The sequence below is a fragment of the Strongylocentrotus purpuratus genome, unplaced genomic scaffold (assembly GCF_000002235.5).
Source record: "Strongylocentrotus purpuratus isolate Spur 01 unplaced genomic scaffold, Spur_5.0 spur5_scaffold_4, whole genome shotgun sequence".
NCBI classification, from domain to species: Eukaryota; Metazoa; Echinodermata; class Echinoidea; order Camarodonta; family Strongylocentrotidae; genus Strongylocentrotus; species Strongylocentrotus purpuratus.
In genome coordinates, this window is record NW_022145610.1 from 35,830,714 (window position 1) to 35,844,048 (window position 13,335).

Consider the following 13,335-nt stretch of genomic DNA (forward strand, 5'->3'; position numbering starts at 1 on the left):
GCAATTATAAATTTACAAGTACATCTGCATTTGGGCAAGTCCAAGGTATTCATGTTTCTTACTTTCTTTTAATTTTCCCCAAAATGCTATGTATTACATAATGTGAACATAGGGAGATGTACATGTATAACCAAATACTGTGGACATGCCCATTCATTTACGTTTTTCAAACACAAAATGTATAGATTACATGTGTAAAGAATTCTGTTTTCAATTACTTCATATATCTTTGCTTTATTCAACATAATACATACACTACACATATCAATAAATATTTATAATCACACAAGACATGGACAGATATACAAAAGTATATGTAATTGTATTTTATAACGAAGAAAAATGGCCTGGGAAAGATGATTTGTCAAGGCAAGCAAATGCTCAAAATGGTACATGTAGTTAGTTGAGTGGTAGAGGAAGAAAACCAAATATGTTGACAAGGTTTGTTAAAGTTCACATTTTGCTGTCTAACATTTTCAAAGTATTATTCCTTAATTAAAACTAAGAAAAGAAAGGGTTTTGGATTGGATTTTTAGACAAGTTAGGTAAAATAATCAACATCCGTCTATCAATTTATGGTATCAGAAGAATGGCACAAGACAAGTTCCCAGACAAGAGATGAGGGAAATGCTATACATGTATTATGGACCATTGGTACAGTGCACACTTCTAGATGCAATATAAATGCTAAAAGATCCTATAAAGTAACCAAGTCCTATGATAATGCAATAACCTGCATGGATATGAGCTGATGACCATGCAAGGTAAATTACCCAAAGCACAAGACAAGGCCCTTGTATTTCATTTACAGAACGAGACCAGTGTCAACCTCCTCCCCCCCCCCCCCCCCCCCCCCCCCAACTAGGAGGTCATAGAAGGTTTCTAATTATGAATAACCATGAACACTGGGATTAAAGGGTTATGTGCACTACTTTTTTTTGGGACATATTTATATAACATATAAACCTCAAATAAATTATAGTCAATATTTTTTTACCCCTGATACCCCTGACCCATACTGTTACACCAACATCACAGTTTACATTACCTCTGGAATTGACTGTCACTGCATTAAAGAAATCGTTTGATTGCTTGAAGCTCTGTTCAGAATCATTATTCACTAGCAACTGCTGCTAAGGGGCATACTAGTTTAAAACTTAATTCATCAAATACTATGTTTGGGAATATTTTGAGAACAGATTGGCTTTCTCTTCAACCTTTTTGCATCCTGACAAAGAGAATATCAGATTGTTTTCTGGGTAAAACACAAGTTTATCTGCTATCCACTGAATATCATTCTCATTCAGAGTCGCATTCTTCCAGCTCAATGTTTGCTGAATACACAAGATGACATGTTCTCTTTCTAAAGGAAGAAATGGAATGTGATGATCCACGACTGCCATGATTTTGTCGTGGACTTCAAGGCGCTGAACCCCATGTTCCTCAGATTCTTGCTCATCATCATCACTATCTGCAGTATTTGTCTGAGCTGTTGGTGCCTTTTTCATGATTGGTTCCAGTTCTCTCAAATTCAAATCTTCTCTTCTTTTGCCCTCTTTCATGTGTGATAGAAGGTAATGTCCTAAAGCTTCACCTTGTAAATTGGTCATTAAAAAGAAGATCATCTTTTGCTCCTGGGCTGCTTGTCTCTTTCGAATGCTAGGTAGAGTGAATGCAATTGCCTCCAAGAGGCTGGAAGAACTTTCATAGTCTAGGTCTTCAATGATGTACAAGCCTACTGGACATGTCCTGTAGTTGGATTTCCCTTGGTCAATGAAATCCTCAAAGGCAATGGAGTAGTCATAGGTGGTCACAAGGCGGTCCCGGACCTCTAGGAAAGATGGAAGGAACTTGTGAACACACTGGGATTGTGCTTGCTCGGGGAACATCTTCTTTCCGATAAGCTCAGCCACAAAAGTTTTACCCACACCTGACTGTCCATGAAACATCAGAACCATTGTTCTATCGCTTACATCTTCTGCAAGGATTCCTGAAAGCAACTGTGGTAGGAGTGATACAATAATGGGCTGTCCATAGACGTGCGACTGAAGGATCGTTTGAAGACTCTCTCCACCAGCAATAATGACAGGGCTCCCTCTATGCTGGGCAACGAGCCACAGGCTAAGGTAGAACAGCACAGAGAAAAAAAGCACTACAAGGCACATGATGATAAAAAACTTGAAGCAAGGACAACGGCTGTGAGTCATGATGAGATCGTCCTCTGGATGATCCTGCTCTAAGATCTCTGTAGCTCCTCCTGCAAACCTCACCTTGGCTCCCTTGTCCTTTCCAGAGATCTTTCTCCTGCGAGGACCTTTCTTCTTAATGGAGGAGAATGGTGTATCACCTCCACTGCTGATGTCTCTGGTTGGACTTGATGATCTTGCAGATGATGGAATGCTATCTCCAGATGGCTTGTCACTGCTATCAAAGAGGAGACTGCGACCTGCAATTCAAACGTGAAACAAAACATTACCCTTCTACGATTGACTGTATATTTTTCTATTCATGTAACAATACTAAAACCATGCTGACAAGTCAGCTCATAAGGTTAATGTAAGCAAGATTATATGGAAGATGAGTGTAAAATTCCTTTCTAATTACTCCTCTACAGTAGTTACAAAAACATTAATGTCTTTAAAGTTTTAAATTAGTACTGTTATTATTGTTATAAATTTGATCTCAGTTTCCGCCTTACTTATTACACAAGCATCCATTTTCTTACAACTTTCAAGACCGTTTTGACTTAAATGCAAATATATATATACAGATGAAACAGCCATGTAATGATTTAAGTAATACATTCGAGAGTCATGATAATTGAAACATGGTGCAATGGAACTGACAAAATCAAATCAATTTTGCAATGATTTGAATTTTTTTTTTTACAGTCAGACCAAAAAAACTAGATGGAACTTCGACTGCGCGCAGTCAAAAATGATGCCTCCTTCATAGAGCAATTTTACAAACCAAAACAGTAGAAATTTTTCAAATTCAAGTTCAATTGTAATCCATTAACAGGTTCTCAGAATATCGTGATTACAAACAATTCTCATATACATATATGGCCCTTTGATCTTTGACCTCATGACCCTAAAATCTACTCAGTTCATTGGCTCTGCAAGATGTCCTGAGTTAAATAGTAATCCATCTGTCAGTTTCTAATGAGAATTCGTTCACAAGCTATTTTTGCATACATAATGAGCCCATGACCTTTGACCTTTGACCTCATGACTCAAGAATCTACTCAGTTCATTGGCTCTGCAAGATACATGCATGATCTAAGTTTGGCAGGAATCTATCAATCTGTTCTAATGATAATGCGATCAAAAGCTGTTTTTGCATACATAATGAGCAGCATAGACTTTGGCCTTGACCTCATGACCCCAAAATCTAATCAATTTATCAGCTCTGCAAGTAACATACATGACCTAAGTTTGGCAGGAATCCATCAATCGGTTCTTGAGATAACGCAATCATGAGCTGTTTTTGCATACATAATGAGCCCTGTGACTTTTGACCTTCGACCTCGTGACCCCAAAATCTAATCAGTTCATCGGCTCTGCAAGATACATACATGACCAAAGTTTGGCAGGAATCCATCAATCAGTTCTTCAGATAACGCGGTCACGAGAACGGGACGTACGGACGTACGTACATATGTACGGACGGACGGACGGACGGACGGACGGACGGACAACCTGAAAACATAATGCCTCCGGATACTTCGTAACGGAGGCATAAAAATCTGTTTGTAACAAAGTCAACAAATCGATAGTGCATTACCGGTAGTTACCTGGAAAATTTAATGAAGAATTACTGATCCCTCTTGAGTGTGGAAATGGAGAAGAATCAGAGCTTAAAAAGCTATGTGAAGAGGGTTTTGAGCCTGGTTTTGAGCTAAGACTGTATGGAAGAGACAGTTGCTTGATCATACTTGGTGACCCTTTATGACTCGGAGATGGCAGAATAGCTTCCATGGATGTCTTTAGTCTCACTACAGTTTTTCCTGATGGACAGACCAAGACTTCTGTTGTCTTGTCCAGAGACACCAAACCCTCTCCATGTGGGCTGCTTATCTTCATATCATTGTGTTCATGAGTGCTATCCATTAGGGTTCCTCCCAAGTGAGTCTTTATCGAAGGCGAAACAGGAGAGAGAGAATGGTTGTTGACATCATCCGCGCTAGGCCACATCAGAGCCAAGCAGTCATTACCGGACGTACTGTAATGCCCCTTTCTGCTGCCAGAGAGGAGCATGATGGGAGAACTCTTTCTTGGCGAGTCTAAACTGGAGACGGGAGGGGGAGTGGTGGTGGTGGTGGTACTGCGACTGAAGGCCTGAAGACTCATTATTGCCAGTGCTGATCGTCAGGAATTCAAACTGTGAATAAGAATGTAAGGAAGACTTGCAGTTAGTCAAGAAAGCATGAAGTGTTTGTCAGTTGCCACAGATCTTTCTTAAAACCTGTTTTTAAGACTGCATTTCGTACCTTTCTATAATTTGTACAAATTCACTTGTAATAGTGGATATTTCAATTTCAACAAGAAAAAAAAAATCACAAATTAGTCTAACAAACTTCTTAACTATTCTCCTGCCACACAGATAATCCCCCTTAATTTTAGGGTTGCATATTTGAGGGGTTTGACATGGTCTGTGCCGATTCACATAGCTATAACTTTTTAATTATTGATTTATATGAAAAGCATAGTTTAGCAATATTATTGGAGGGAAATAAATGACCTTTCTAATGGTATGATGATGTATAATGTATGTATGTACATGTATGTATAATGATGTGCTATATACTGTAACTACTTTAAAAAAATTATCCAGAATACATTTTGAGTGTGTTAATTGACTTGTTCATGCCCACATTCAGCAGCATATCAAGGGTGCCCTAAATATAAAGAACAGAAACAAATACTTAAAGTAAAAGGAGACACCTACGCTGAGGCTGCCAAACATATTAAAGCAAAACCCTCTCTGAACTTGGAAAATCGATCTCAGGTCATCGTTCTCAATGGTGTCCAGTCCGAAGCATTTCCACTAACTTGGGGAGTACCACAAGGATCCGTTGTGGGACCGTTGGACTTTATACTCTACTCTGGTCCCCTCAGTGACGTCATAAGGTCCCATAAGGGTGTTGAACACATGATGTATGCCGACGACACACAAATGTATCTGATACTGAAGCAAAGTGAAATCGCCAGTGGGGTGGTGAGACTGGAGCAGTGCATCGCAGATGTGAAAGTCTGGGCTCGTGATAACAACCTCATGCTTAATGGTGCCAAGACAGAACTCATGCATATGACGTCAGCATTTCGAAAAGCCAGTGAGCTGCCAGATTTCGAAGTCGACTGCAATACAATCCATCCATCAAAATCGTCTATTAATCTCGGAGTCGGAGTGGATGACAAACTTACCATGAAGCAACATGTTCAGAAATCATGCAGAGCCGCTTCGTTTGGAATTTACCGGATCGGAAAACTCCGAAAGTACCTAGACCAAAGTTCTACTGGGCGCCTAATAAACGCATTTGTGACATCACACATTGATTACTGTAATAGCCTGTTGATAAATCTACCCAGCTCACATCTGACCAAACTCCAACACATCCAGAACACTGCAGCCCGTCTCCTCACACGCACAAGAAAGTACGAACACATAACACCTATTCTTCGTTCTCTTCACTGGCTCCCCATTCCACAGCGCATCCAATTCAAGGTACTGCTTCTCACCTACAAGGCCCGTAATGGACTTGCTCCAGTATACATCAATGGACTCATTTCACCAAAGGTGCAAACCTCCTCCATCAGGCTCCGCTCATCATCATCTGTTCATCTTCAACTATCATCTGGTCCTCGAACTCACACCCGCTATGGAGATCGTGCCTTCTCTGTATGTGCTCCTAAACTCTGGAATAATCTCCCCGTCTCTGTCCGTGAATCCCCAACTCTTGACACTTTTAAACGTAGACTTAAGACCTATCTATTCAACACAAAGTAATTGTCCATCATCATACCGTATTTATAACCACATGTCCTATCTTCTTGTAATCTATTTATTGTCTAATGTACATAATTATTGCAGTTTCATTAATGATACTTAATTATTGTATTTACATTTTCATTTTTCATTATCATGTTATTGTTATACATTGTTAGTTAAGTAATTTGTCCAAATTAAGCGCATTGTTTATTTCATGTTTCTTGTTGATCCTTATCACATATTTAGTTTAAAGCTAAACTTTAGTACTGGTAATGCGATTGCATTGTGAAAGAAAAGGTGTGGAAAGGATCAGAAAAAGTTGATCATGTAGAATGTAAGTATTGGTGTGCACTGCAAGGTTCTAGAGTCATCAAAATCATCATAAATTTGACCGAGTCTTGGTAAAGTAACACGCACCGTACACAGAAAGCTATATATGGGACAACACGCATGTTGTCGGGGCTGGTACTACCTTGATTTCCTTGTCTTTCTATGCTCATTACTCAGCCAGTATACATTTTCTTCCAAAATTGTTTGGCACATGACATTTATCTTTAATCTTGAACATTCGGTGTAAGTTTCGTTTGATTCTGTGAGAATTCATTTTCTTTTTTTTACCAGAACTCAAGTTTAGCTTTAACCGTACTTTTCATTTCACTTGTTTTGTAAAGCGCTTAGAAACTGTACCTGTATACCAGCGCTATATAAATCTTAAATATTATATTATTATTATTCTGAATGCAACCAAATCATAACCATGCAAAACCAAACAAACCCTCTTCCAATTGATCTATTGCAAGCAATGATCCGATTAGACCAGAAAGCACCCAATCAACTAATAAAAGTTTATACAGTCAAACCTGCTTTAGTGACCACCTGTCTACAAAGGCCACATTTTTTTGTTTCCCTTGAAAATGTTTTTTCATTGAAACATGTACACATGTACTAAAGGAACCTGTCTAAAAAGACCACCTGTCTACAAGGACCACTTTTTATGTTTTCCTTGGCGGTCGCTATAGACAGGTTTGACTGTAGCTTATCTTACCAAGGTGATATACTGTATCTCAAAAAAGCAGAAAACAAACTTGACAATATTTTGAAAACAATAAATGAACAGAGTAAAGAGATTTTAAACATCAAAATAGAACCTTCTATTTTGATGGCTCTTATGAATAACGAAAAAAACTAGATGGAACTTCGACTGCGCGCAGTCAAAATGATGCCTCCGTCATAGAGCAATTTACAAACCAAAACAGAAGAAATTTTTCAAATTCAAGTTCAATTGTAATCCATTAACAGGTTCTCAGAATATTGTGATTACAAGCAATTTCTCATATACATATATGACCCTTTGATCTTTGACCTCATGACCCTAACATCTACTCAGTTCATTGGCTCTGCAAGATGTCCCGAGTTAAATAGTAATCCATCTGTCAGTTCTAATGAGAATGTGTTCACAAGCTATTTTTGCATACATAATGAGCCCATGACCTTTGACCTTTGACCTCATGACCAAAGAATCTACTCAGTTCATTGGCTCTGCAAGATACATGCATGATCTAAGTTTGGCAGGAATCTATCAATCTGTTCTAATGATAATGCGATCACAAGCTATTTTTCCATACATAATGAGCCACATGACCTTTGACCTTGACCTCATGACCCCACAATCTAATCAGTTCATTGGCTTCGCAAGTAACATACATGACCTAAGTTTGGCAGGAATCCTTCAATCGGTTCTTGAGATAACGCGGTCACGAGCAGTTTTTGCATACATAATGAGCCCTGGGACCTTTGACCTTTGACCTCGTGACCCCAAAATCTATTCAGTTCATCGGCTCTGCAAGATACATACATGACCAAAGTTTGGCAGGAATCCATCAATTGGTTCTTTGGATAACGCGATCACGAGCTGTTTTTGCATACATAATGAGCCCTGTGACCTTTGACCTCGTGACCCCAAAATCTAATCAGTTCATCGGCTCTGCAAGATACATACAAGACCAAAGTTTGGCAGGAATCCATCAATCGGTTCTTTGGATAACGCGATCACGAGCTGTTTTTGCATACATAATGAGCCCTGTGACCTTTGACCTTTGACCTCGTGACCTCAAAATCTAATCAGTTCATCGGCTCTGCAAGATACATACATGACCAAAGTTTGGCAGGAATCCATCAATCGGTTCTTCAGATAACGCGATCACGAGAACGGGACGTACGGACGGACGGACGGACAACCAGAAAACATAATGCCTCCGGCTACTTCGTAACGGAGGCATAAAAAAAACAATGACCAACAGGACAGATGTTGCAATCCTAGGAATGCAGAAGGTTTAATACATCACAGGGATGAATTTCAAAATTATGTTCATAATCTGAACAGGAAAACCTCAGGATGTATACAAAAAACCTGATTTAAAGACAAAAGCTGACATTCATCACAGGATTATAATGGATATGTATTAATAAGAAACAGAAACACTGGTCCCAGAGATGGGTGTATTATACCTGTACATGTAGTCTACATGTACATTAAAAATGATATACATGTGTTATAGTGTTATATAGTGTTATTCTATACACTTCTATATGATTGTAAACTTCTGCAATACCTGCAAAAGACTGAGTTAACAAAATTAGGTCATAACACGGCATGAAAATAAGAATCTGATATATTTCTGGAAGTGTAAAAAGTAAAAACTGATCCAAACGGTCAAGAAATCGCAGAGTTTGTAATTGTAGCAGACAGTAATCTTGTAATATTTAATGATTTTTTAATTTAAATGTCATTACATGTTTTTACTTGCACGGACACACTCTTTAATTGTAGCAGGGAGGTGAAAGAAAGGAGTAGTAACTCTTGTAATTTATTCAAACGCATTTGTGAGTTCTAAAGCCTAACAATGGGATGTGTAAAATTCCACTTGGCTTTGAAGTTCCATGCTCCGAACCGCGCTTCCACTGCGGGGAATTTCGGAGGCCATGCACCAGTTTCACATTTATTACAAAATATCAATTTACCGGCAAAATTTCAGTGTAAATTATAAACTTTATATGGGGATTGTAATGGGAATAGTGTATCAAACAATTTTTCCAATTAAGTATTCCGCCCTTCCTATAACTTGTGTGCCAGAGTTGGTAAAGGAAAATTAGATCCTGACAAAAACTCAATATTTTAGGATAATGCAATAATTTGTGCGTGTTTTAATCTGTCGTTATTAAATCCATGATAGACCTCTATCTTTGATAACTATAAGTTGGCTAATGCTTGTTTTTGTGTGTTTTTCTGTATTTTTGCAGTTAGAAAAAGGATGAAATCGCACAAGTTTGTGTTCGCTTGTTTTAGATCTAGAGTAAAGGAGCCGGTAATCGGCCAGCTCCAGTTTTCGGCCGATTGGTTGGATGCAAGGTAAAATCCCTCTAAAATACATCGCATAATAGCATATCCCACACATACCATACCATGCCAGTGTCACTGAAGAACCAGATTTGCAATGAAAAATATATCCTAAAATATCACATTTTAGCGATGTAATCTGCGGTCCCCCTACCCGAATCTGAAAAATCGAGTATCTTACGCGTGTCTGTAAGAAATATGGGTACCATAAAATGAGCTTTATTTCAAGTATATTTCAGATTTAGAGCCCGATTTTGTGCTAGTCGCAAGCTCAAAAGTATCTCATCGCATGTATTAACACACGATATCTCTGTCTAATTCAGATTCCAATATCTGATCACCGCAGTACTAGTTTTCGGCCTGGCGAGCTCCGGGGAGCTCCGGCGTGGGATATCTGCTCCGCCCGCTAGTGCTATAGATCAGCGCGGAAACGCACGGCGCGTGCGCGCGCTTCCTATTGACTTTGTACATGCGGCCAAAAACTGGTACGCTATGCCGAAAACTGACTCCGAAACAGTGAAAATTGAAATGAATATTGTCATGGCAATTCGTGATTTATTTCTGGGATTCTTGTTTTGTTTAAATAATAATAGGCTTCATGATTTGAACAAAATATGATAATAAATAAGAAGTAAAGGGTCCAAAAAATAGGATTTTGTCTTAAGTGGCCAAAAACCGGCTCCTTTACTGTATATTACACATTTAACAATTGATGAGAAATCATTGAAAGGGACAGCGAACAGTTGCTGTGATACCATATTGTCTGATGTACAGTCTAGATCTACATGTACGAATTCTAAATCCTGAAATTTCATGCACTCTTTTGTTTTATCTCACCACTTGGCCAACAGTTGCATATTAGCGCATACATTTTCGGCGGCTTGGAGCATGTGGTCAAAGGAGAGCGGCTTGATTCCAGTCCTTCTCTATCACGTCCCTGATTGTAGACTATCATCAGTGGCAATACGTGTGACGGAGTTCCCCGCATTCATATAATGTCGCATTCCCATTGGTTAAGACACAGCTTTTCACAACATTCAGTGTACATGCCAATTTATATTTTCAACTCATATTTTCTCTCGATCATGACAACTATTGTTCTTCACGAGCTCACTACAGTATATAATAGGCACAATTGAATCACTGATTAATATCTTACCTGTTTATAAAATCCCTTGAGTATATTGTTAGGAGCACTGCACTGTCAATTTAAATGTAAAAAATCCACAGTAATCTCAAGTTGATCTGATCATATCAGCACACGATTACGACTTTCGCAGACTAGAAAAGTCGCGCATGCGTACTACTAAGCCCGGCCCCCTAAAACATTATAAAATAGAAAAACAAAATGACCAAACACCGATGGTCTTTTTGTGGGTATTTCCGGTAGTGTGAATAGCAGTCACCCCCCCCCCCCCCCCCCCAAAAACAAAAAAAATTCAAAATGTTTTTTTTTTGGCTTTTGACTTTACAAAATCCGGACTTGGGGGGGGGGGGGGTGCTTTCAAAAGGAGGGATCATGTATACGCGTACCCTAAATAGCACGGGGGGGGGGGGGGGGGGCTTGCAGGTAGAAATAACCTATATAACGATTAGCCCATGTCGCCAAGCCCCACATTGCATTTACTCGTCAGGGCTTCATTGTCTCTTTCTTCCTTACTACGTTTCTATTTCGGAAACTTCCCGGTAAATAGAAACGTATGATAACTTTAAATAGATTTTCTCTTCGCATTACGCTTACATATCTTTTCTCTTTCATTTTATTCCTTTTTTTTCCCCTTTATCCTTTATTTGTCTTCTTTTCTTTATAACTATCTTCTTTATATTTTTAGAATGTGGACGAATTTCACAAATTTTGGATGAAAGTCTTCAACCCCTCCCCAATCATTAAATTCTCCTAGGGTCACAGTAATGAATGTTAATCTTTTAGTTGCGCCTCTACAATAATTATTGTGTTTATCCAACTGATATGGCTCTTCTATTATGGCTCCAAAGGACAGACTACACACCAAAGATCTCTTCTCTGCATCATGGTCATCTAATCAGAGGCGGCGCTCGGGGGGGGGGGGGGGGTTGGTGCACAGTGCCGCCCGCCACTTTTTCAGGTACCCCAAAGTGCGTGCCCCTTTTCTTTTGTAAGAACTGCTCCTTCCCCTTCTATTAAGTGCCCCTCTCCTTTTGATAAGTGCACACCCCCCCCCATTTTCTTCACAAGATTCCCTTCACTTTATCATACATGTCCCTTTTCACCTCTGATAAATGCCGCTGTGGCAATCTGATAAGTGTTTTCCTTCGACAACTGCTCCTTTTCCTTTGCAATAAAAAGTGTCCCCTTTCCATTCTTGTAAATGCCATTTTTCATCCTTGTTAAGTGCCCCTTTTCAGTTACGAGATGTACCCCTTACCACATTTGAGAAGTGTCCCCTTCAACTCTGATAATTGCCCCTATTCCAATATGACACATTTGACTTTGACAAGTGCCCCTTTTCCTTTGAAATAATTGCCCCATTCCCCCTTCTGAAAAGTGCTCCTTTTCTTCTTTGATGAGTGCCATGATCACCTCTGATAAGTGCCCCTTTTATTTGATACGTGCCCCTTTTCCTTCTGATAAGTCACGCCCCTTTTCTTTCTCATAAATGCCCCCTTTTCACCCACAATAATTGCCACTATCAAAATCTGATTGGTGCCCCTTTTCCTTATAATTAGCGCCCTTTTTCCATTCTCATGAATGCCCCTTTTCATGTCTGGTCAGTGCCCCTTTTAAGGTGCAAGAAACTCCCCTTTTCACCTTCGATATTATTTCCCTTTTTACTTTGACTCGTGCCCCTTTTCCTTCTTTGATAAAAAAAATGCACCTTTTCCTTCTGATAAGTGCCCTTTTCCCTTTGTAAAAAGAACCCCTCCTCTTTCTCTTGAATGTCACTTTTGACCTATGATAAGTGCCCCTTTATTTTGGCACGTGCCCCTTTTCTTTTACAAGAAGTACCATATTTCATTCGGATAAGTGCCCCTATTGTAAAAATCTGATATGTGTCATTTTCCTTCAACAGATATGCCCCTTTTCCATTCTCACAAATGCCTCTTTTCATGTCTGTCTAGTGTCCATATTAAGCAAGATTAAAATACTTCTCGGGTGGTGGAAAAAGAGGGACCTTTCGGTGTTTGGAAAAAAATCATTTATTAAAAACATATGCATTATGTAAATTAAACTACGTTTTTGCTTCGCTATTGGTTCCAAGTGAGTCATATCGGAAATACAGGCAATGTGTTTTTAATTTATACGAAATGGGAAAGATCGAATTAGGAGATTAATATCGTATCAAGGTTATAATGAAGGAGGATTACGAATGACTAATTTTGACTCGTTTGTAAAAACCCAACGTGTAATGCGGATGAAAAGACTATTGTACGGAGAAAAATGTATGAGATGGAAGTTAAACTTTTATTTCTGCTTCAAGATGGTAAGAGGTAGATTTCTTTTTTTGTGTTCACTATGATTCCAAATTATTAAGTTTCAAAGTACTTAAATTCTATTTAGAAATGATCAAAGCATGGGAAGAGTTAGAAGGATGTAGGAATTTTGAAGAAAAGAATAATCAATTTATTTTTAATAATAACAATATTTTATTGAAAAAGAGAATGAGTTTTGATGAGGAGAACAACTGTTGTTTACACGCAATATTATTTCAGTTCAAGATATTTTGCTAAAAAGGGCATGCGGTCAATATCTCATTTTCAACATTTGGGGTAAAAGGAAACAAAATTGTTGATGTATGGAATATTGAGGAAGCTATTTTGAGAAGCGGAAAAAGGGATAACTGGAGTTTAGTGGATGTAAAAGAGTATATTTTGATGCAGCTTCACAGTACTGTGAAGCTCCTCAGAGATGTAATATCGAGGAAGGTTTATGAATATTTTATAGAGAAGTTACAGAATGTATTTGTTTT

The 13,335-nt window shown here is 38.7% G+C and overlaps 2 protein-coding genes across 3 annotated transcripts; one reads left to right on the top strand and one right to left on the bottom strand.

Annotated features, from left to right (window-relative positions):
* Positions 1 to 205: 205 nt before the first annotated feature.
* Positions 206 to 10,699, bottom strand: LOC100892342. Of its 2 annotated transcripts, none has more exons than XM_030997470.1 (3): positions 10,548 to 10,699; positions 3,797 to 4,383; positions 206 to 2,446 (listed from the first exon to the last, which is right to left on the bottom strand). In XM_030997470.1, exons 2-3 carry the CDS (start codon positions 4,350 to 4,352, stop codon positions 1,173 to 1,175), a joined length of 1,830 nt encoding a protein of 609 aa, XP_030853330.1. In that variant the 5' UTR covers positions 4,353 to 4,383; positions 10,548 to 10,699; the 3' UTR covers positions 206 to 1,172. The 2 variants fall into 2 exon arrangements, with proteins under 2 accessions (XP_030853330.1, XP_030853332.1); XM_030997472.1 differs by lacking the exon at positions 10,548 to 10,699 and adding an exon at positions 10,226 to 10,414.
* Positions 5,158 to 6,009, top strand: LOC115929122. Its single transcript, XM_030997343.1, has one exon. It carries the CDS (start codon positions 5,158 to 5,160, stop codon positions 6,007 to 6,009), a length of 852 nt encoding a protein of 283 aa, XP_030853203.1.
* Positions 10,700 to 13,335: the final 2,636 nt, after the last annotated feature.

What these genes read in the sequence shown, in the direction of transcription:
- LOC100892342 (XM_030997470.1), bottom strand. Translation starts at nt 4,352, where the DNA reads ATGAGTCTTCAGGCCTTCAGTCGCAGTACCACCACCACCACCACTCCC. An exon ending in TTCTTCATTAAATTTTCCAG is followed by an intron (nt 2,447 to 3,796) that starts GTAACTACCGGT and finishes TTTGAATTGCAG; the next exon opens with GTCGCAGTCTCCTCTTTGAT.
- LOC115929122 (XM_030997343.1), top strand. Translation starts at nt 5,158, where the DNA reads ATGTATGCCGACGACACACAAATGTATCTGATACTGAAGCAAAGTGAA.